Raw genomic sequence first — 23,095 nt, forward strand, 5'->3', positions numbered from 1 at the left:
CACACTCCAGCCCCTCTCATGCTTGTGGTTGAAAAGCATTCTCTTACACGGTGTTCTGGGGACACACGGGAAAAGAGGGACACTTGGAGTGGCTTTCAGCAGGGGCCCTCTGCTTCTTTCTTTCTTGGCTCTGCGGTGCAAGTCCTCCCCGTCGCCAGGAGGGCCTTATCCGGAGCATTCTGGACCCCTGAGCCGGCTCGAGGGCTGGGATCACCTCGTGCTCCACCTGCGGCAGGTTGTGTGAGGCCGGTGGGTTATTTAATCTTCCTGTGGCGTCATTTCCCCATCTGTTGAGGGGGGATAATGTGTTTGAGGATGACCTACCTCCCCGGCAGGCTTAGCGACTTAATGCCCTGCGGTTCACTTTAACCCGGGTCAGCTGGGCACAAGGGGGCGGGCGAGCAGGCGCCCAGTCAGCCCCGCAGCCACAGAATGGGTGCCCCGTGAGACCTGGGGCCTCGTGTTCTCGGTCGCCCCGGGCCCAGTGGCAGGCGGGCTGCCATCGAGGGCCTGTGGGGTCTCCTCTGTCGGCTGGTTCAAGTGGCTGAGGTGGGGAGGATGAGATGGCATCTGGATGACTTCTGGGCCTGTGGTGCTGAAAGGGGAGAGGCCAGACTCCCGTGGAGGGCATGGTTGCAACTGCCCCGGAGCGGCAGGAAAGTGGGCGCCAGGCCCCGGGGGGACCCTGCGACTGGGCCCACATGGCCTGGCGATCAGCTTTCCTTGGGCTCATTGATGAGCTAGGGGAAGGTCATTTGATCCTCACATTCTTGTGGCCACGATCTTGGGAAGGTGGCCCTTTCTCTTTAAAAAGAGCTGTGCTGGGCGCCTGGGTGGCTCAGTCGGTTAAGTGTCTGACTTTGGCTCAGGTCATGATCTCACAGCTCGTGATTTCGAGCCCTGCATCAGGCTCTCTGCTGTCAGCACAGAATCCACTTTGGATCCTCTGTCCCCCTCTGTCTCTCTGTCCCTCCCCCACTTGTGCTCTCTGTCTCTCAAAAATAAAAATTAAAAAAAAAAAAAAAAAGCTGTGAGCTGCGAGGTCCAGAAGCAGTGTCCCGCGACGGAGGGGAGGCCCCAATGTGGGGAAGAGGGGCTGAATACTCCTTGGACAACATCCCTCAGCCCTGCTTCACTGGTGAGTTTTCTCATTCTGTAAAAGGTCATGCTTTTTCTAGATGGTTCGCAGAAAGGGAGCTGGTTGTTTTAATTGTAGTATTTTTGCTCTATCTTTTAAAATCTATTTCCGTGGTATATTGTTAAGCACTTATTATTTGTGAAACCTGTTTAGTCTTCATAATTTCAGTCTTCATAATTGCAACTATTATGGGCTCTTCTCCAATTTAACTGTTAATTATTCCTCATGTTTTCAATTTGCAGCATCTTTAAGCATTTTATATAGAGATGGGATAATTAGATTTGGAACTAAATTGCTAACAGGTTTTTAAAATTGTGAGATTATGGGATGTAAGACCTGACCCTGGAGATTTATCAGGTTGAGTTCCAATTGTGTTTCTAATGTGTGCAGTGATGTCCTGAGAGGGTATCGAAGGGTCTTTGGTTACCTAGCTAACTAGTGACAGAGTCAGGACTTGAACCCAGGTCTCCTGACTCCCTTGTCCATAACTCTTCAGTCTACCCTACAGAATTTGGTTTCTGAATTACAAGTGAGAAGGAAAAACCACAAGATGATGGTGTTTCTCTGTGTGCCTTAATCTGATTAAAGACGAATTTTCTAGTATTAGAAATGCCTGTATCATGTACCACAGCTGATCCTCCTGCCCTGAACCCCTTGATTCATTTGTCCATCTACACGGAGGATCCTTAAAGCATGGTCCCTATCAGCGTATCCTGGAGCCTGTTAGAAATGCAAAATCTGAGCCCCACCCCAACCTACAGGCACAGAAACTCTGGGCGTGGGGCCCACCTGGGTTTTCACAAGCTCTGCGGTCCTCAGTAGAGTGGGAACCACTGCCCGGCAGGACTTGAATCTCCCCCTCCCTGTGTTTGACAGCCAGTAGAGGACACACTTGATGCTTCTGTGGATTTTGAGCTGTCTTCACTGAAGGAGCTTCTCTGTTGCTGCTGCCTGTTGTTGTTGTTGTTGTTTTAATGTTTATTTATTTTGAGGGGGGTGAGGGGTAGACAGAGGGACAGAGAGAGAATTCCAAGCAGGCTCCACACCGTCAGCACGAAGCCCAATGCAGGACTCAAACTCACAAACTGAGACGATGACCTGGGCCGAAACTAAGAGCTGGGCGTGTAACCAACTGAGTCAGGTGCCCCTGCTGCTGCCAGTTTTTGATGATAATCTTTCTCCTCCACTCTGCTTCCTCCCCTCTGCACAGGCACGTACACCCTCAGGCATGCTCACACACACACACACACACACACACACACACACACACACAATATATCCAGCAGGACCGAAAGATCAATGGGTAAATAATGATAGTAAATTGGGGATTTTGATAGAAACAGACAATATGTAGGCAAAATGTTCCAACCACTGGGATAGAGTTCTCACGTTTCCAGACTTGCTACCTCTCTAAGTGCAGTGATAAATTCAGTTGCTGCCAGCCATATTGTACTGTTTTCTGCCGCTTGTTACTTGATTCATTCAAAATTTTAGTACTTTCTATTTGCATGACATATGTTAAATGTGAGGGGAAAATGTATTTGGGTTTATATTTTATCTGGAAGTAGAGAATATGTGCAGAAATAACAATACAAGCCAGCCAGTGATAAATACATGAGATTCATCTCTAGTAAAAGGTTATGGAAGCCTGAAGATGGTGGGCAGCATGTATTAGGGAGGAGGACATCACAGAAGACTTCATGGAGGAGGTAGCATTTGAGTGAGTCTTACAAGGAGGCAGGGTTTTGACGTGGGGGGTAGAAGGGAGTAAAGAACATTCTAGGCAGAAGTGGGGAAAAGATAAAGGCGTGGCAGGGACTCTCAGTGCATTTTGTTTGGGCCAGGGGTTATTTGAAGGTGATTAGAAGGAAATGAGGCTACACAAGTAGGTCAGGGCCAAAAGGAGAAGGATCTTCAAACACCCGCTAGGAGTTTGTTCTTTATCCTGAAGGCAATGGGGAGCCACTGAGGGGTTTTGAATGAGGGCAAGGCTTGAGCAGAGCTGTGCTTTTAGTAAAATTAATCTGCCATCAGAGTAGGAAGCAGATTGAAGGGGAGGTGGGGAGACTTTGTTTTTATTTTGTAACTATTTTGCAGTGGTATGTTGATACATTGACCAATCATCTTAATGTTTAATTAGGAAGGAATTGCTTTTCTTATGGTGGTCATTGGGTTTTGAAATAAGCTTCCAGGGCATAGATTATTGTCCAGGGGAACACAGTTCTAATTTTATAACGAGGAATCTGCAAGAAAATGGAAATTGCTGAACAGAAGGGCTTTATAGGAAACTTCCAGAACTCCTCCCTTCTTTGTTTTTTCTTTGCTAACATTGTCTTTTAAACAAAATGGATCTGTATTCATTTTACTCAGGAATGACCTGGTAATGTCAGGTCACATAAAATCTGAATATCAAGCACCTGAAATGTGGATCTTCCACGCTGCTTTTTTCTCCTCCAAGCTGTTTTCCCTGTCAGTCACCGACTTACTTTGTTAGAACACCTGAATCTAAGTCAAGGATCTGCCTTCTTCCAGTGGTGGCTCTCGTGGGAATAGTTGTAGCAAATTGGAATGTCATGAACTTGTAGATGTGCTGTGACATCTAGTATTTGTAGCAGGAGATTGGTAGGAGTCAAGGCGAAAGCAGGGAGAGCAGGTGCTGTGTGGCCACATAAGATCACGCACATAAGAGCCTGAACGTGGGGGCGCCTGGGTGGCTCAGTCGGTTAAGTGTCCGACTTTGGCTCAGGTCATGATTTCATAGTTCGTGGGTTCTAGCCCTGCGTCGGGCTCTGTGCTGACAGCTCAGAGCCCGGAGCCTGCTTCAGATTCTGTGTCTCTCTCTGTCCCTCCCCCACTTGTGCTCTCTCTCAAAAATAAACACATACACACAAAGAGAGCCTGAGCATGTGTGATGGCAGTGGAGACGGAAGAGGAAACACGGGAGATGTTTGGGGGTCACAGTAGCAGGGGCTGAGAGTGGTTGGGTTCGGAGGGAGGGTACAGAGACTCTCCAATGCCCGGGTTCCAGGCTTGGGAAGATGGGGGATGGGGGCAGTGGGGCGTTCATGGTGCTCCTGATGTCCCTGCCACGGACGCCCAAGGTGAGCTGCTTCGTGTCTGTCCCAGGAGAGCCGACAAGACCTCTGAGCCCTCTGCCAGCTGCAGACACAGAGTCCGAGGTCAGACCTTTGAGCCCTTCTAGATGTGCAGGGGGGAGTGAGGGTGGTGGGGGGACAAGGGGCAGGGCTGCTGGTGGCCAGGGGCTCACCACCGTGCCATCCCCCTGGGAGCCCGTGCTCCATCCCTCAGAGCTTGGATTCTCTTCTCAAAGCCTGTCTCTCTGATCCTAACACAGGTGTCGTTGTGCACAGACAGAAATAATGGGGACTTAAAAAGAGATGAATTCAGTTTACTCCCTAAACCCGGTATCCGGCGGATCAGACCTGTTGTTTTGAGTCTCCTGCCTGTCTGTGCCCAGCGACCCTTTACACTTGTGCCCAGAGCGCAGAGATGGCTTTATCGCCTATGGTTTACGCCTTACATTAAACCGACTGCTTTTCCTGGAATGTTCGATGGTTTCTTAGCATATTCCGAGGGTTCCAGAAAGAGGATGAGCTGTAACTTACCCATTCTCTGGGTCTGTTGTTTGTTCCTCGACCTCAGAGATGGTGCCCCACCGAGTGTCTGCGGCCTCTGCTTCTCCTCCTCTCCTCAGGCAAAGCTCCGGCCAGGGTGGTTTCTGTGTCCTTTCAGAGCGGGGTGACCTCAGCCGGCCCTTCTCTGTGAGGTCAGGGGCAGGAGGCAGAATGCTTCCTGAGGGCGGAATGTCTGGTTTCTGGGCCCTGCGGTTTTCAGTGACCTACGTCTGAGCCGAGGTGGCAGTCGTTGACCGTTGTCGACACCACTGCCCGCAGCTGTCATCCCCCAACAGCTGACCCGGTTCCCTGCATGTCGTGCTGTGAGCTGGGCTATTCTACAGGAGGGAGGAGAGGTTTCCGGGCACAATGCCTAACTGGGGCTTAATTAAGCCAGCCAGGAGGTCCGTCGGTTTGAACCCTCACACGGGGTCCCGACTGGCGAGGGGGCGCCTGGCGCTCTGGACTCCCTGACAGCCGTCAGCCGTCCCCAAGCCCCGTGCAGCCATCAGCAGGACACATGCTACCCCACTGGCTGGCAGGAGCCGTTTCGTAGACTCTGGAGCATTTCCTGTGGGCCCCACACTCTGCCTTGGACTGGCCGGCAGTCATTTATCCACGCGCCTTGCCGTCTCTCTCACACTGTGTGAACTGTCCCAGGGTGGGGACCGTGTCTGATTAACCTCAGTCTCCTCTACCGCGGCCAGCACAAGGCCCAGCTGACAGAGTTGCTTGATTTGAATGAAGGGCACCAATTTGGGACCAAATCTCCTGACTTGAGACGGTTGCAGACCCTTGAGACTGGAGTCTGAAGATCCGGGACAAGACTTGAAAAATGCAGAGACCGGGGCCACCAGTCCATGGCCAGTGCCGAGTCTGTGGGAGGACGAGGACTTTCAGGGAAGACTCAAGACCTCTGTGGCCAGGAAAGAGCCTGACGTCCCAGGTCACTGAGGCCGGAGCCCTGTGAAGTGTGTTGTGCCCAGCTCTGGAAGCCGTTCTGTTTCTGTGCTGCAGTGGCGGTGGCCGCTGTTTTCCAGCGTGATGGATTGGGGGTCCCGCCTTCCTTCCCCAGCACAGACCAGGGAGCCCAATCCAGCTGCTTCCTGTGAGCAGCTGCGGGAGTCCTTGGACTGAATTTCCCAAGCACTGCTCTTGCTGTGGGTTTTGTTGGTGGTGCCTGTGGTCTCAGACATGCCCAGAAGCTACTGAAAATTAGTTGGCGTGTTAACGACATTTGATGCATCAGTTGATAGTAAAGTAAAAACTAAGTCTCGGCTTTGAGTTTATGTGCTACAGTTTTGTTGAATTATGTCCAGATGGTTGTCGAGAGAATTTTTCTTAACAGATGAGGGCATTTGCAAAAACCAACAAGTCTATGGGGAGACAAAGAACTTCACGCTAAGGACGGTGGGACCTGATGGCATCTGAGCTGGAAAGGCCCTCAGTGGCTTCGAGGCCAGCCCTGGATCCTTCTGTGGCTGTGCAGGAGCAGGGAGTATGTATTATCATGAAAGTGCCAGCCGCCAAGTCTGTGATCCCTTTCAGGGTGGATCCTTTGGCTGTCTTTGTCATGGGTTGGCCACATATTCTTTTGGTAAAATGTAGACACATAAATTTTACCTTTTAAAAGCCATTTAAGGGGCACCTGGGTGGCTCAGTCGATTAAGCATCTGACTCTTGGTTTCAGCTCAGGTCATGATCTCACCGTTCATGAATCTGAGCCTCGCGTTGGGTCCTGTGCTGTCAGCCTCCCTCCCTCTCTCTCCGCCTCTCCCTGCTTGCACCCTCTCTCAAAATAAATAAAGAAAATCCCAAAAAAACTAAAAAACAAAAACCATTTAAAAACGCACAAGTCAGTGGCATTAAGTACATTCACAATGTTGTGCAACTCTCTCCTCCATCCAGTTCCTGAACTTTTTCATCACCCCTAGAGGAAACCCTGTGCCCATGAAGAAGAAATACCCTACTCCGTCCTCCCCTGAGTCAGTGGCAACCACTAATCTGTCATCTGTTTCTATGGACTTACCTTGATATTAATGTAAATGAAATTGCACTTCATGTTTTCCTCTGTGTTTGGCTTCTTTCACTTGGCACAAGTTTCTGAGGTTTATCCATGCATGTGACAGTACACCTGACCGTGTGTAACTTTTGACACCCCCAAAACTTAACTACTAATAGTCTACTGTTGACTGGAAGCCTTACTTCGAACATAAACAGGCAATGAGCGTATTTTATATATGTATTATACAGAGTATTCTCACAATAAAGTAAGCTAGAGAAAAAATGTTTTTAAGAAAATTATATGAAAGTATAGTTACAACAATGCATATATTTGTTGGAAATAAGCATGCATGAGTGGAGCTGTGCAGCTCAAATCCATGTTGTTCGTGGCTCAACTATCCACACATAGGAACCTAATTTGCATCTAGAACCCTAGCAGCAAGGGAGTCTGGAAATCGGTGACTGCTCTCCAGCCTCTAGTTCCTGGAAAGCACCCCAGGAGACGGGAGTGGAGGCTGGCCATTGCCCAACCTTACCTGCCACTGGGGTGGTGGAGTCGGCGTCTGGAGGGGCGATATGTGGAACAGGAATGAGACTCAGAGAGACTTAGGTCCGTGCCTAGTGCCAGGACAAGTGACGGAGGGGAGATGAAATCCAGTTCTCCCTGGAAATGCGACAGGAGGAAGTTCACACGGCAGCTGGGTCATCCATGAGGGAAGACACGGTGGAAAGGAGTCTCGGGTGATTCGTTTGGGACAGGCCATCCTTGTATTTCTTCGTGTTCTGGGATGCTGTTATCAGGCTGCTTCTGAGGTGAGGCCATGCCTACAGTGCATGTTTCCAGGTGGCTGTGGTTTGTCTTGTTTGTTTCCAGTCCTCGGTAGTGGGCGTCAGTACATCCTTGTCTCCCTCCAGCAGAGGGGTGAGCAGGAAATCTAAATACCTCGTTTTTCTTTAAGCTGTTGTGAAAATCAAGCGTGTGACTCTGCACCAGGAAAAAGAAGATCCTTACGGATCTCTGGGAAGCGAACTAGTGGCTCATAGGGTAGACTGTGTTTTCATGAATACATTTAGGTTCTGATGGGCTGGACACTGTGAGACTTAATTTCCAGGAATGGTCGGCTCCTAGCATGTGAGCAGGATTCTGAACCACCTCTGTGCGAGTAAGAGAGCAGCCCGTCTTCAGTCACTCACACGGAGGCATGATACTGACAAGGAGAAGTCTGGGATGACAAATACTTGGCTTGGCTGACCACAGGTGTACCTCGCTAAATGTAGGGGGTGCGTTCTCAGGGGCGGGCTGAAAAGCACATTTCTGTACATCAAAGGGTCTGTGGATCAAAAGGCTCAAAAGAGGGGCCCTCGTTCCACCTGAACAAGTCTTGTGAGAGAGAACCTAGCCCAGTACCTGATGTATAGCAATCAGTGTCTGTTAAATAAGTCATAATACGTGAACTGCGCCTTCTCTTCATGGCAGGGATTTTAGGCAGTAACACTTGTGAAATAATAGAATCGTGCTAGGTTTTTTCCTTCGAGCTCTAAAAACCCATTTATTTACTAATACATTCACAGAGGATACCTTAATCCCACAAAGTTTTTTTTGCCAAAATGTCTCCTGATGTCTTTTCTTTTTTTCCCTAAATGTTTATTTTGAGAGAGAGAAAGAGACAGAGTGCAAGCCAGGGAGGGGCAGAGAGGGGGTGGGGGATCAGAGAGGGACTGAGGATCTGAAGCGGGCTCTGCGCTGACAGTAGAGAGCCCGATGTGGGGCTCGAATTCATGAACCATGAGATCATGATCTGAGCCCAAGCCCTTAACTGACTGAGCCACCCAGGTGCCCCAGATGTCCTTTTTGAAGAAAGGAAGACCGTGGGCTGCATGCTTGTACCGTTAGGGGGATTTTCAGTTTGTGGAATAATCTCAACTTTTGGGTGTTGGCTAGCGAAGTGAAGTCTCTTCCCGGGAGGGGAGTCTCTGCCTGTGGCATGGACCCACTGGACACTGGAACAGTGATGAGGTCAAAGAAGTTATGTGTAACACACTTATAGGGGACCCCAACCTGGAAAAAGCTAATCAGATAAAATTCTTTAAAGTGTCCTCTTTAAAAAACTTCTGTTTTTACATAATATCCTTGTTAGAAAACAGTTGTGAGAATAGTGCAAAGAACTGTATATCCTTTACCCAGATTCTCGTGCTGTTGATGTGTTGTATTTATTATTTGTTTATACATTTATAGATTTCTTTTTGTGCCATTTGAGAAAATTTGAGAAAAGCATCCCACCCTTTTACCTGTAAGAACTGTAGTGTGTATGTCTTTTTTTAAAAGTGTGTTTATATATATATGATATATATATCTCATATATATAACATATAAAATGTTATAACATGTTTATAGCATACATATATATATAAACATATTTATAACATAAATATGTTTATAACAAAATATATGTAACATAAAAATACATATTACTGTTTAATGTTTATTAATTTAATTTTGTCTAATATCTAATTTATTTTCCTTAATTTAATGTTTAATTTTGAGAGACAGAGACAGAGAGTGAGTGGGGGAGGGGCAGAGAGACAGGGAGATACAGAATCTGAAGCAGGCTCCAGGCTCAGAGCTATCAGCACAGAGCCCGATGCAGGGCTCAAACCTACAAACCATGTGATCGTGACCTGAGCCAAAGCCAGACGCTCAGCTGACTGAGCCACATAGGCACCCCATTTATTTAAAATTTTTAATGTTTACTTTTGAGAGCGAGTGAGCGAGCATGTGCAGGGGAGGGGCAGAGAGAGAGAGAGAGAAAAGGAGATACAGAATCTGAAACAGGCTCCAGGCTCTGAGCTGTCAGCACAGAGCCTGATGTGGGGCTTGAACTCGGGAACAGCAAGATCATGACCTGAGCTGAAGTCAGACGCTCAACCTACTGAGCCACCCAGGTGCCCCAAGTTTATTTACTTATTTTGAGAGAGAGCGAGCGAGCACATAACCATGAGCGGTGGAGGGGCAGAGTGAGAGAGGGAGAGAGAATCTCAAGCAGACTCTCTGCTGTCAGCACAGAGCCTGATGTGGGGCTCAATCTCCCAAACCGTGAAATCATGACCTGAGCCAGAAATCAAGGGCGGGACACTGAACCGATTGAACCACCCAGGCGCCCCCTGCACTGTGCATGTCTTAGGAACAAGGCCTTTCTCTTATAGCTACAGCACATTCATCAATAGTGGGGAGACAGAAACAGTACTAGCAACTAGTCCTCAGTTCATATTCAAATTTTGCCCACCACACTTCTTTGGTTTTGTTTAATCTATCTGAATCAAGAGTAAGGTCATTTATTGTGTGGGGTGTCCCTCAAGTTGGGTTTGTCTGGTGTTTCCTTGGGTTTAGATTCTGGATATACATTTTGGGCAGGAAAATCAGACATGGTGCTGTGTTCTAAGTGCATCACAGTAGAGGCACATGATGTTTGTCCTGTACTTGTGATGTTAACTTTCATTATTTGATTAGGTTGTGTTCTCTCCATCATGAAGGCACCATGAGTTTTAGCCCTAGTTGATTCTTGTTGAATAAGTTACCAAGATGGTTGCAGTATGGTGATTTTCTAACCCTATCATTCATTTCTAACACAGAGGAAGCCCTCTTTTCCCTCCTGTTAAAATGTTTTTGTTCACTTAGTTATCAGGATAGACATGCCGATTCTTATTCTATGAACGTTGTTACTATCCTTTATTTTGAGGCTCAGATTGTACCACATTTGGCCAATTCGGGTTTCTTCGAACTAGCTCCTGTATCCCCATCATTTTAAGGATGGTTCCTTCCTTTCTGGACCAAGATAGTCCAGCCATCTTGTACTTTCCCTGCTCTAACCCTAGAATCAGCTTTTTACCCAAGGAGCCCAAACAGAGGGCATGAATAATGGGCCAAAACCAAGAAGTGAGACACCGTCCTGACAATTAGGATCTTTAGCTGCACTCAGGCAAGAACAATGTTTCAAGAAGATGTTGACAGTTGTGAGTTTCTCTGTACTAGCAGGGCCATAGCTAGGCTTGACTTCATTTAAAAAGAATGCTAATCACGGTGGAGGGGTTCTGGAGCCCCATGGTCATAAATGCACTGTACAAAGCTCAGGACAGGAAGGGAGAAAGAGCTAATGGGATGAGCATGTTCAAATAGGAAGAAACTGCTTAGTGTTGGAACAAGCCCATCAGGCCTCATGGGAGAGAAGACTTTGGAGAGGAAACTTTCTTTGTGCTGTCGGAAGGAAGGAGTGGCAAGGTGGGCCCAGGGCTGCTGAGGACCGTGTAGGGTTATTGCTGTTCTAAGACACAACTAGCTCTTGTCTGGTCTGGCCGTACTATGTCTACCATTCCCTGTACTCAGGATCTCCTTTGGACACCAAGGCAGTGGCCTCAACAGGATTTGGAGACCTGGGTGAAGCTGTGTTGGTCTTTGTTGTGTTTGCACACTCCTATCAGAAGGCATCAATGTTTGGGCCTGGCTGGCCAGCAGGAAAGTCCAGGGAGGCCACAGTATAAGCTGTTGACCTGATGGGGGCAGCTGACCTGTTGCACTCCGTACCAGGGTTAAGCCTTCACCAGTGACAACTCAGTGAAGGGGGCCCTTAGCTACTGCAGGCTGAAAGCAAATGATCCAGGGAAACACAGTGACCTTAGAGAATCCTATCTTCAGATCTAATTGCTATGCACAGAGCTGGGACATACCTCCTGAGATGCAGGATAGGATTCTTACGTGCTGCCTTTGGGCTCTCCCAGACACACCCAGACTACTGGAGTGGGTCTCGAGAAATGACCAGGATGGGGAGAACAGTCTGCAAAGTGGCATGTATGAGAGGTGGCCAAGAGCAGGGCAGACCCCAGAGGCATAAGGATGTTGTCTGTAAATCTCTGGAGAGTTGTCAGGGAAGAGATGCCCTTTGGGGGCTCTAGAAGGTAGAGATGCTAGGAGTGGTGCTGGGTTTATTTCTTCATCCATCTGTCCATTTACCCATCCATCTACCTCTGCATCCAACACTGAGTGTTGGTCTACGTTGGGCATAGAGGATCAATTGGGCATGACTTCACAGCGCATGGGGTAGGGGATCAGACAAATCAACAGAGTTTTTCAATACAGAAGTTCAGTGCCACCATGAGAATAACCTGGGGTGGGGGTGGGGCATGGGCATGAGAGCAAGGGTTGGGGAAGGACTTAAGGGAGATTGAAGGGATCGGTGTTCTGTGAAGTGATAATGAAGTAGGATCCTGAAGTATGGGAAGGATTTAGCCAGGGAGATAAGATTTTGGCTCACTTAAGGACAAATAATCAGAATGGGTTCTCTTGGGCGGGTCTGGCCAGCTGTGTAGGACAGCAAGCCCTGCCCACTCAACCATGGTGTGCAGGCCCTGCAGGGCAGCGCCCTCCTCACTCTACTCCAGCCACAGGAGGGCACGGATGGGTGTCTCACCTCCAAGTGACTTGGCGGAGATGGGCACTGTGTGTGTGCGTGTCTCCACTGTTCCTTTTCTGCCAAAGCTTTATGCAACAGCCCTATCTACCCCTCTCCTGCCTACAAGCTCTTAACATTTGACAGTGAACTTTCACCTGCTGGACCTTTACAGGCATTACTATTCAGTGCCTCATTTCCTTCTGTGAAAAATAGGGCAATGACCTCACCGAGTATTCAGCATACTATGGATGGAACACAATTTTAGCGTATCAAAATACATTAGGTTCTGCTGGCCGGGATAAAGTGCAGTAACAATTCTCCCCAAATGTATCATTTCAACAAGGCTTATTTGCTTGTGGTATCACGAATATTTTCATTTTAATAGTTTCGATGTGTATTAGAAAACCCTAACTTTGGATTTATAGTAGTGATGTAAATATGTCTTTTTAGTTCAGCAAAGTTAAATGTCCTGGATAGGGTCCTGGAATGGAAAAAGAATACTGGATAACAACTACAGACTTTAGTTACTAACAGTGAGGCAGTATTGGTTGTGACAAATGTACCACCCTACTGTAAGACGTTAGTAAGGGGGAGACTCGGGGTGGGGGTGGGGGATATGGGAACACTGTACTATGTATGTGCTTATTGTGCTGTAAATCTAACACTCTTCTATAAAATCAAGTATTAATTTAAGGAAAAATATTAAGTATTAACTTTCTCCTTAGGTGGCATGCAGATACGGCAAAAACGAAGATGCTGAAGCTGGGAAAATGTGGTTCCTGATCTCAAAACCGTTTGCAAACTGTCCAGTCCGCTACACCGGGTACTGTTATTGCTGATCTCCACAGCCCACGGGGTGGGGAGGGCCACAGTATAACCCCCGACACATGGGAACCCAGACCCTGGAGCCCGGAATCGGAACCTGCTGAATGGACAGGACATTCAGAGCGTCTGTCTCTTTCAGCGGAAGAAGCAGCAGTGCCTCAGGAAGGTGAAGCAGGGAACTGCATCCAGCTGCCCAGGAACCCTAGCATGTACCCAGACCGAGGCAAGTCCCCCGAAAGGGCTTCTTTTAAAATATAAAACTTTATTTTGGTTGCAGAGATTTTTCATAAGCATTTGGTTCACAGAAAAGTCATTACAAAGTAATAAAGGCAGCATTTTGTACAGCGACTCACATTGGGGCCACCAGAGAAGTGCAAAGGACAGTGCTGGGGACAGGAGGGGCCCGTGTCTTGTGCCCAAAGTCCTCGGGGAGAAGCCAGCCACTACCATCTCCAGCTACCCCTCCACCCCACCCAGGTGAGCAGCACCGAGGGCCCGGTGGAACCAGCCTGGGAAGCGAGTGGCAAAGTGTACCACAGCACCCCCTATAGGCTGGCGAAGGCCCCACATGAAAGGCCGAGTGGGAGGGGGTTGTCCAGGCTGAGCTGCTCAGTGCTGCATTCAGCCCCTGTCCTCAAGCAGGTGGGATCTGAGCCCACCTGGCTCTGGGACCTTGACACGTTCACAGTACAGTTCAGTAAAGCCCTTTAGGAGGCCCTTCCTCCCCTCCCTCAGGCTACTGACCCCACGGCAACCCTGGGTTGGGAACTGGGAACAGACTGAGGCCAGGTCCTGCCCTCAGGGAGCTCACAGGCAGGGGCCTAGAAAACTCCAAAGCAAGGCAGCAAGTGCTCCATACCTGAGAGGGGGCAGAGAAAGGGCGGTGGAGCCTCAGAGCGGGAAGGGCGGAAGGCGCTGTCACTGCAGGGAGGGGAGCTCTGCGGAGAAGGCAGTGTCTCAGCTAAACCCCCGAAGACTAGGTGGGGTGTGGACAAGTGCAGATGGTGAGAAGGGCATGCCAAGAAGAGGAAAGAGCATGAGCCAAGGCACAGAGTGGGGAACCGTGGTAGGGTCAGTAAAGGCAGGCAGTCATCCATGAGAGAACATGGACACAGACAAGGGGCCCTGGGCACCTCCATCTCCACCAGTCCGGTGCCCAGGAGGGCGGCTGGTGTGGGTACACGCAGGGCCTCGAGCCAGTATCCTCCTGAGTTTGGGAGCTCCCTGAGGGCAGAGTGGGGTCTCGTGCATCCCTGCCCCACCCAGCCGGGCACCTGGGCCGCTGAAAGGAGGACTTCTCCACACGGCCTTCCTCTTTTCAGCAAGTCCCTTGTCATCGTAGGGCAGCCTTTCCAGAGGGCTTCCTGTCCCCCTCACAGTTCATGTTCAAGTTGAAGGGAACCAAGCTCAACTCCTCCAGCCTCTGCAGATAGCCAGGAGCGTGTGGCCATGTGCTTGTAGGGATCGAGAGAGGTCCAGGAAAGGGGAAAATTCTGGGGCAGCTATCTCTTTCCACCTTACTAGAATCACCTCCTCCCTTAGGAGTAAATGCTCTTCCCTGACAAGAGTCTGGGTTTGGTGTGTGTAAAACAACACTTCCCTGTCATTCAGAGAGACCTGACCAAAGCTTTAGTATCATTTTTCCCCAACTCTTCATAACTTCTATAAGAGCTTGAGTGACAGGAAACCCACCAATCTGTTTCTTTTCTTAGTCCCCAGGAAGCCCGGAAGTCTGTTTTCTCCAGGGTGCAGTGAGTAGGAGGACTGAGAGAGGCCTGGAGCCCCTCAGCTGCTGCTGCTGCTTTCATCCCGATGCTGCCTTGACCTCCTAGCTCGGCTGAACACCCATCAGAGCCCGAGCCTGAGCTTGGGTATGGGGTTGTTGCTCCTGGAGTCTTTGCACCGCCCTCAGCCGCCCCACGCCGCGGCTCCCCTTCCTTACAGAATGGTGCAGAAGACGCTACGATTGCTGTGGTAACCACCTTCCACGCGGGCAGTGATCCTGGTCGCCATGGCCGTCACCTTCTGTCCACTGTGGGCTGTAGAGGGGCCTCGGAGAGAACTTTCAAGGTGAGGCCGTGCTGGTGGGTTCACCAGGCGCCACGTATCAGACCTAGAGGTGCAAAACGACAGTCCGTGAACTGTGAGAGTCTGGAGCATTTGCTGAATGCCCCACACCATCTCACCTTAGGCTCGAGATCCAGGTGTTCAAAATCTGGGTGTCGGTTCTGCCCCCAAATCAGTGATAGCTCAAGGAGGTGGGATGTGTGGGAAGCTAGGGGGCAAAAGTCCTGCATTCTAGTTCCAGCTCTGCATGTAACCTTGGACAAGTAAGCCTCAACTTCCCCATCTCTATAAGGCTCTGGAGAAGGTCAGTGACTTTTTCTATTTCCCTCCTAGGTGTATGACCTGCGTGTATACAGAAGCTTTAGTCATAATCACCTAAAATTAGGAACTACATACCCTTCAGCTGACAAATGGATAAACAGTGTGGTCCACCCATACAACGGAACGCCACTTGGCAACAAAAAGAATGAACATGTGACACCACGGACAAATCTCAGGTGCATTAGGCTAAGTGAGAGCAGCCAGGCTCCAAAGACTACATACCATGCGATTTCCTTAAATGACATTTTGGAAACTGCTATAGGGGACAGGAATGGGTAGGTTTCCAGTCCCTCAGGCTCTTACAGAGATTTTGAAGGGTCAGGGAAAGCTTTGGTCGGGGCTGTCATTTGAGTTACAAGGGACCACCTCTTACCCCAAATCCTAAGTTGCTTAAGCCAGTAACCATATATTCTGTGCATTTTTATGGTGATTCTGTAACAATGAGTAGGACTGTAAAGGTGTGGATGGTGAGGAGCTAGCTACTGTGTTCAAAGATTTGCCAGCATTTGAGTCTGGCAGCAGACAGCAAGCTTGGACAGGAAAATCAGGACTCAACAGTGCATGGTGGATGATGCAGGCTGCCAGGTCTGTGCTATCTGTATCCTGGGATCTCCAAAGGGACAGGAGGAAGCAGACCCCAGGGAGTCCACGATATGATCTGCTGGGATCATATCTGCTTTTCTGTCCAGAAAAGATTAGAATTCCTACTTTTTTTTTATAAGTTATGACTGTATAAAACATATATGAGGTTTCCTCAATATTTTTGCTGAGCATGTGTAGAATTAAAAAAGGAATAGAGATCATTACTACAGGAAAAGGGGACCCATCAAAGGTTTCTGACCAGGGCTGTGACATGAGCAGAGCTGATTTAGACGGATGCATCTGGCAGCCAGGGCTGTCACCAGTGTGAGAGGAATGTGGCAGCGGTGGTATAACAGTTATTACCTGTATAACCAGTGTAGCAAAGCACCAACCAAGCAGAACAGAGTCCATCCATTCACCAGCAGAACAGCACCTTGGCAACAGGGGCCAGAGGTCAGGGTGAAGGGTGCTGAGATGTGAGCAGGGGTGATGGCAGTTGGGGAGAAAAGGTGCCAGATACAGGCACATTTCAGAAGCGGAATCAAGAGGACCTAGTAATGACTGACTGAACTCTGATGTTAGGGAGAAATCGGTCACAGAGGTTTTGCTGCCAGGATAGATCAGAGGGTGAGGTCACTGAAATGGGGAGCAGGGAGGGACAGGGAGGTTCAGGGAAGATAAGTGTGACGCAGTTGTACACAGAGGCAGAGGTATCATAAATAAGTGACAGCAGCAGCAATGAACGTCTTTGTAATACCTCAGATCTTGTGCTAGGTCGCATGATTTGACTGTATCTTAAATTGGTGCTACAAAGCAGACCTTGTTAACTGGATTTTACTAAGACTCAAGGTGTTGAGTGCCTTGCGCAAGAAACTGGCAGAGCTGAGATTTAAAATCACACCCCCCTGACTCTTAAAGCCTGTTCTCTCCCAAGGAGGCAGATGCAGGTCCTCAGCACCGGCCTGACTAAAGTCGAAGCACGGGCCTTTATCTGACCAGAGCCAGAAGCTGGCAGGACTGCAGGGAGCAAGGACAGCCAGCATCACTGGGCCTGGCTTCTCTAGTCGCCTCCCTGTGGTTCTAGAAGATTGGTTTAGGCAGATCCCAGACACTTACTTTTTCTTGAACACCAAGAACTTGTTGTTTTGCATGATACATTCTCGGTTGTTTGAGATCTGCTGAAAGATCGTCTTGCTGGTCTTGCCCTGGAAGATGATGTTCTCCTGCACCAGGGCCTTGGCGCGGCCCCGCACTGCAATGCCGTAGGCCCGGAATGAATGGATCCGGTTCTTTATCACCTGGGAGAGACAGCCAGAGCTTGTCACACCCTGGGGATTCCCAGACTGGTTGGCGAGCCAGGGAAGTGAAATACCAGTTATAAACCTGAGGGGTAAGACACTGACTGCTAAGGTAGGTCAGCATTGAGCCATGGGAGCTCAGGGAAGGGATATTGAGATCAGGTAGGAGAACCAGGGAAGGCTTCCCGAAGGAGGTGATGGGTAAGTGGTAGAAGTTTACCAGGTGCAGAGCAGGGAATGGCTGCTCCAGGAAGAAGGAACAACGTACAAAGGCCTGGCAGAGAGGAGAGACTGTACCAGTGGCAAGGACCACTGGCACCTCGACTGAGGCAGGAGCATGTCCCTGCTCCCTTCCTCTGCTTCCACAGTGCCCAGATGCAGAGCCCAGGAAATTCTTTACTCCTTGCCGGAGTCACTACTCATGAAGCTGCAGAGCCAAAAAGAGGCCTCGGGATGGTAATTTCTCAAGTGTGGGGACTGGGTCAGTTTGGCACCCAGTGCAGTGCTTTGCATAAAAAGGGAGCTCAGAGCTCATCTCTGGGGGGAGGGGAACAAAGAGGCAGAGGAACATATAGGAAGTGCTGTGTGAGGTGGGGGTGGGGGGGAGGTGGGAAACAATAGCACCTCCGGTGTCCAGACAAGGGGTACCTCAGACAGGCTGGGGGGTCAGGGAAGGCTTCCTGAGAAAGTGACAGCCCAGCTGTGGGACTGAGGCAGACAAGGGGGAGGGTACCGCAGGGACGCAGGGAACAGTGTGCACGCAGGCCCCCCTCATGAAGCACCCAGTGCATACTAGGTCCTGTGGGAGATTGTTCTGTTAGGGGGAGGGGCTGAAATAGCCCTGAGCTGGACCTGGAGACCACAAAGATACCCCTAGACACACCCCCATCCTAGTTCTCTGCTGGTTATCTCCTGTCCATTCTTCAGGGTCAGTTCACATTGTCCCCCTTCCTGTGTGAAGCCCCACCTGTGTCTACCAGGCTGGGTTTGCACAGGAGGAATGATGTCCCTTGCAGTGGCAGGTGCCTCGGGCTTCTCAGTAGAGAGGGTGCAAGGGCTGTCCTAGGGCTGGGCCCTGTGCTGGCACATGCAGCGCACGCACACACACACACACACACACACACACACACACACACACACCTTTGTGTCGGACCTGGGCAACAGCTGCAGCCCACTGCCCCGGTTGCCAATGATGTCATTTTCGATGACCACGGTGCTGTCGCCCTTGGTGATGATGCCATGGCCTCTGTTGTCATAGATACCGTTGCCCCGGAGCTCCACCTTGCACTGGGCCTCGACCTTGACCCCACTCTGCCGGTTGCAGGAGATGCTGTTGCTGGCCACGCGGGTGAGCTGGCTGCTCTGGGCTACAGTGATGCCTCTGTCTCCGTTAGCATGGATCACGTTGGTGAGGACGTGCAGCGCCTCGCTGCTCTGGACGTACAGTCCTGAGGCTGTGGGTGGAGGGATTAGGGAGCAGGGTCAGTCCTGACAACGGCAGTCAGGAAAAACCCTGGTGGAATTGTGCATCCCGGGAGAGAGGTGGGGCAGAAGAGGCAGCAACACTCGGAACCAGCCCTTGGGAGTCACATCTTTCAGGATGGATGACAAACCCAGCAGGAAGAAACCTTGGAGCATCAGGGAAATTCTGTTCCTTCTGAACTAAGTCCTCAGTAAACAGGAAAAGGTGATGAAGGCTGCTTTGGCTCAGCTGCCCATGCGGCTCTCTTGTGCTCGCCTGCTCCTACGATATTGTCATCTGTGATGGGGCGCTCACTCCCTGCTTAAGGCTGCCTGTTCCCCCTCCAGACAGGTCCACCTGCTGGACAGCTGTTCTGCATGTTTCTCTTCTTGTACTGAGATGGCATCTGCCTCCCTATTGTTTTGGGAAATTTTCTTTACAAGGGAAATTCTGTAATTTTATTAAGCTAAGTATCTAAAATGTTCGAAATTTGGGAAAGAAAATGATGTTTGGGGTTGTATATGCTTAGAGACACTACATGGTTATAGAAAAAAACCCCACAAAATCAGCAGACTTAGAGCCACATGGCTTGGTCAAAAAGAGACAGCATGGCAGGGGGACCTGGAGGTGAAGAGGAGGAGGACTCCCCAGTGGTGATATCCACCCACAAGAGCAAGAGGCATCAGCAGGAGGTTGTGGGGAGGATGACACCAGGGGTCACATGGGAGTCTGCAAATTCCAACCTCTCGTGCCACCTGCCTGTTGCTTCTGCCTGGTGGAGAAGAGCAAATATAAATCAAGTATCCGTGAATTTATGTGGCTTTGCCTGTCCTACTGGACAGCATGGCCATGTGGAGAAAGCCCTGAACTAGGAGTGGACAGAACTCATCTTCTGCTGGCTCCCACTCTCCCTGCCCTCTGCCTTCCCCGGGACAAGAGCTCGCTAGTGTCCAAGAGCCTTCTTTTAACAAGACTTCCTTCATCAGCCCTCTACCGTGGCTCTAATCATCCTTCAGGTTTGGGAGCCCTGGAGTTAGATCAACTCTGTAAGTTGTTTTTTTTTTTTTTTTTTTTCTTTCCAAATTTAAGATAACCTGCGGATTTAAAACCCACTCTTATCTCTGTATAAGAAAGAAAAATTGCCAATTAAACCACGATATGCCATCAATTGGAAATGCACATTATTAGATGTTAAGATGTGGGGAATGTGTCTCAGATTGGAAATGTATATGCCGGGTGTGGGATGTGGGATCTGCTGGGGCAGGGGTGCCGACAGACTGGGATTCAGCTCCGTGCCTCAAGTTCATAGCCTGTCAGAGTTGACAAAACAGCCACAGAAACATATCCAGTCCCAGGACCCCAGGAAGTGCCAGTGGGGTGAGAGGGTAAGGGTGCATTCACAGTGGGCCTTGAACTTCAAGTTGTTTGGGATGTGTGGATGGGGGAAAGGAGATTTCAGGGAAGAGAAACAGCATGAGCAAGGTGAGACAGGGGGGCAGGAAAGATGGATTTAAGTTCAGGGAAGGTGATGGCCAGAGGTCCGGGATACTGGGTAAGTGGCCAAAAGCAGTAGCCAACCAAGTGGGAAGGGTCCTTAAGACAGTGTGAGGACGGAAGGCTCTGGAGCAGGGGATACTCACCTCCGTTGTGATTAATACTGTTGGACTCCACGAGAGCTATGGCGATGGGCCGGCGCAGTGGGTCATCGTCCTTCTCCAGCTCTGTCTCCCAAAGGATGGCGTCCCCATCCTCGCTGAAGTTCTCTTGGGCCCCGTGACCTCCAGGGAACTCACCAGAACCCTCCTTCTGACTAAACACTGCCACTCCATACAGGCCATTGTAGCTGACGTGGTTGCTGGTGACGTGGGGCAGGCTGGACGACATCATCCACACACCACAGCCCTTATTAGCTGGGATGGTGAAAGGGGCTGGTCATGGACACTGAGTAGCGGGTGAGGCAACACCCAGTGTCTCCCCAAGAGGTGAAGCAAAGATGGCACTGGCCTGGGAGACAAGAGTCCCTGGCGTGCTAATGGCCTTGGACAAATCACTTTATGGCTGGAGGCTTCACCTTCATACAAGAGGGTAACAACCAGGTCAGTCTCACAACCAGGATACTTCCATGGGGTGTAAAAGTGCTCTGAGAACTGTCAAGGCCACAGTTCCAGAGCACAGAAGCCCAGAGTGACACTGCCAGAGGGTCCTCAGAGTTCACCCAGCCCAACCCCTTCCTGCATAGAGATGGAGGTGGCCTCAGTTTGAATGCCAGCCCTATCACTTCCTAGCTGTGTGACCTTCAGCAGGTTATTGAACCCCTGTGTGTCTCAGTTTCCTTATCTTTAAAATGGGGGTAAATAACAATAATTAGAGATATGGTCCAGAGAGTAAGGCTCTGCTCAAAGTCACAGCATGAGCGAGAACAGTTTCTTTTTTAGGACTATTCTATTTCTCCCATTCTATTTCTAGTTCTCTAGATCAAAAGAAAGGGGTAGAGGAGTCAGATGCCCACATCAGTGCCTAAATGGCTCCGTCCTTACACAACTCCTGACTTTTGTGATTTTAGATGGGGATGAAGCTCTCTGTTTCACCGATCCCGTGGGTTACAAGGTGATTTATGAGAGGCTCTTGTACTCTGAGAGGGACTGTGTGGCTGTGGCCTGAGATCAACCTGTTCTTCAGGACGTCTTTGAGGCCCAGGGAAGACTGTAACTTTCTCAGGACCCACAAGCTAAGGATGGAATCTGGGCTTCCTGCCTCCCTGGCTGGGCTAGACCCAAGACCCGTTCCCCCAGGCACATGCGCCTCACCATAGATGGTGTTTCCTTCTATCAGTCCTTTGCCTTCGTCTCCCACGACCACACCATCTGAGTAGCCGAAGCAGATGAGGTTGCTCCTGAGGACGGGGACTCCTCCTCGACGGATGTCTACACCTCCCCACTGATTCTCACGGATGACATTTTCTATGGAGAGGCAGAAGAGAGGGTCAAGACCCAAGGACCACCCACATTGGCCATGAGGACTTGGACAGCTGAGAGAAAGGACCTTCTGGACCAGGACACCAGGCCTTGCCTTGTCAACAATCAGCATCCTGAATCTTGCTTGGTATTTGGCTTTTCAGGGACTTGAGTGCTGTCTTCTTTCCTCAAGGGCAAGGTTTGTATCTTTCTTGTGCTCTCTTATATTCCTAATACCCGCTGTACCCAGTGGCCTTAAGGACCAACAACTAAGAATAAACTGGCTTTAGAGTCTCTGGACCAAGGCCAGGCAGGCTGTTCTGGGGCTGTTTCTAGGAGGGCTGAGGCAGAATGCAGCCATTCCCCCACCAGCCTGGGGAGGCACAAGCTGGTCCTTCTCAGGCTCAGCTCTGGACTGCCACAGCCTTCCTCTCCTCATCCACCACCTCTCTGGGAGTGGACCGAAGAGTCACAAGTCAGGGGGTTGGTGCTGGGATACTGATATTCCCAATACTACGGCTGGGCAGACTCTCAGTTTCCTGACACTGGAGTGCAATGGCCCAGGAGACTCTATGTGACTGGCCCCTTCCCGCCTCTGTGACCCTGTCTGACTTGTGACTCCCTGCTCCTCCTTCACCACACCCAGTCACACCAGTAACCTCCCTGCTCCCCAGGCATGCCAACTGTGTTTCACAGGTGGCCCTGCTTAGAATTCCGGTTCTTTTCTCAGACTTTGTCCTGTCACCCAGGTCTGGCCTTCTCAGAAATGCCTGCCCTGACCACACAATCCTAAATACCCACATAGTCCCTCTATCACTATATTTTAATTAATTTCAATAAATTATTTCAATTATTGCATATAAACATAACATTTTACGTATTATATATTTACACATAATATACATTTATGTAAATATATCAAAGTTAATAATATATAATTATCTCTAGAGCACTTATCACTCACAGATACGCCTCTTGTGTGTGTGTGTGTACATGTTTATTTTCCCCTAAAATGTCAGGAACCCAAGGGTTGCTATTCACAGAACTGTTCTGTTCACTGATGTATCCCCATCTCCTGCATACCTTGTGTGTTCAATAAACATCTGATGAATGAAGGCAGGATTCAGTCAGAGGGATTTACTGGACCAACCTCTTTTTATGTCCCAGGTATGGCTATGCTCCGTGCTGAGGCTACAGTGATGTACCAAACAGACTTGATCCTTGTCTTAGCGAACTTACCGCCTTATATTAAAGGAGACTGACCTTACACAGATCCCTAAGAAATTAAGTAAGACGTCCCACAGAGCATGCCTGCTGGGTACAGCGAGTGTTTATGTGTACAGTGGGAGGTCCGGGCAGGCTTCC

At 49.7% G+C, this 23,095-nt stretch overlaps 1 protein-coding gene and 3 long non-coding RNA genes across 6 annotated transcripts in view; 3 read left to right on the forward strand and 1 right to left on the reverse strand.

Annotated features, from left to right (window-relative positions):
• Positions 1-938: 938 nt before the first annotated feature.
• Positions 939-13,269, forward strand: LOC123593372. Of its 2 annotated transcripts, none has more exons than XR_006710288.1 (3): positions 939-1,138; positions 12,947-13,044; positions 13,186-13,269. It is a non-coding gene; the product is annotated as an uncharacterized LOC123593372 (long non-coding RNA). The 2 variants fall into 2 exon arrangements; XR_006710289.1 differs by lacking the exon at positions 939-1,138 and adding an exon at positions 5,893-6,271.
• A 19-nt stretch (positions 13,270-13,288) lies between these two features.
• Positions 13,289-23,095, reverse strand: part of FBXO10 (F-box protein 10) — a 54,982-nt gene continuing 45,175 nt past the window's right edge. For both annotated transcript variants that reach the window (XM_045469092.1, XM_045469091.1), the window contains 5 exons: positions 21,584-21,736; positions 20,417-20,686; positions 18,455-18,768; positions 17,133-17,314; positions 13,289-15,159 (listed from right to left, as the gene is read on the reverse strand). In XM_045469092.1, the coding sequence (XP_045325048.1) occupies positions 14,985-15,159; positions 17,133-17,314; positions 18,455-18,768; positions 20,417-20,686; positions 21,584-21,736 (1,094 nt within the window). In that variant the 3' untranslated portion in view covers positions 13,289-14,984. The remainder of the gene's footprint in view (positions 15,160-17,132; positions 17,315-18,454; positions 18,769-20,416; positions 20,687-21,583; positions 21,737-23,095) is intronic.
• LOC123593371 lies at positions 13,411-17,137 on the forward strand. Its single transcript, XR_006710287.1, has 3 exons — positions 13,411-13,523; positions 14,759-15,116; positions 15,447-17,137. It is a non-coding gene; the product is annotated as an uncharacterized LOC123593371 (long non-coding RNA).
• Positions 18,764-22,845, forward strand: LOC123593370. The gene is made up of 3 exons (XR_006710285.1): positions 18,764-19,822; positions 20,610-20,872; positions 21,340-22,845. It is a non-coding gene; the product is annotated as an uncharacterized LOC123593370 (long non-coding RNA).

This window comes from Leopardus geoffroyi, chromosome D4 (assembly GCF_018350155.1).
Source record: "Leopardus geoffroyi isolate Oge1 chromosome D4, O.geoffroyi_Oge1_pat1.0, whole genome shotgun sequence".
In the NCBI taxonomy this organism is placed as follows: domain Eukaryota; kingdom Metazoa; phylum Chordata; class Mammalia; order Carnivora; family Felidae; genus Leopardus; species Leopardus geoffroyi.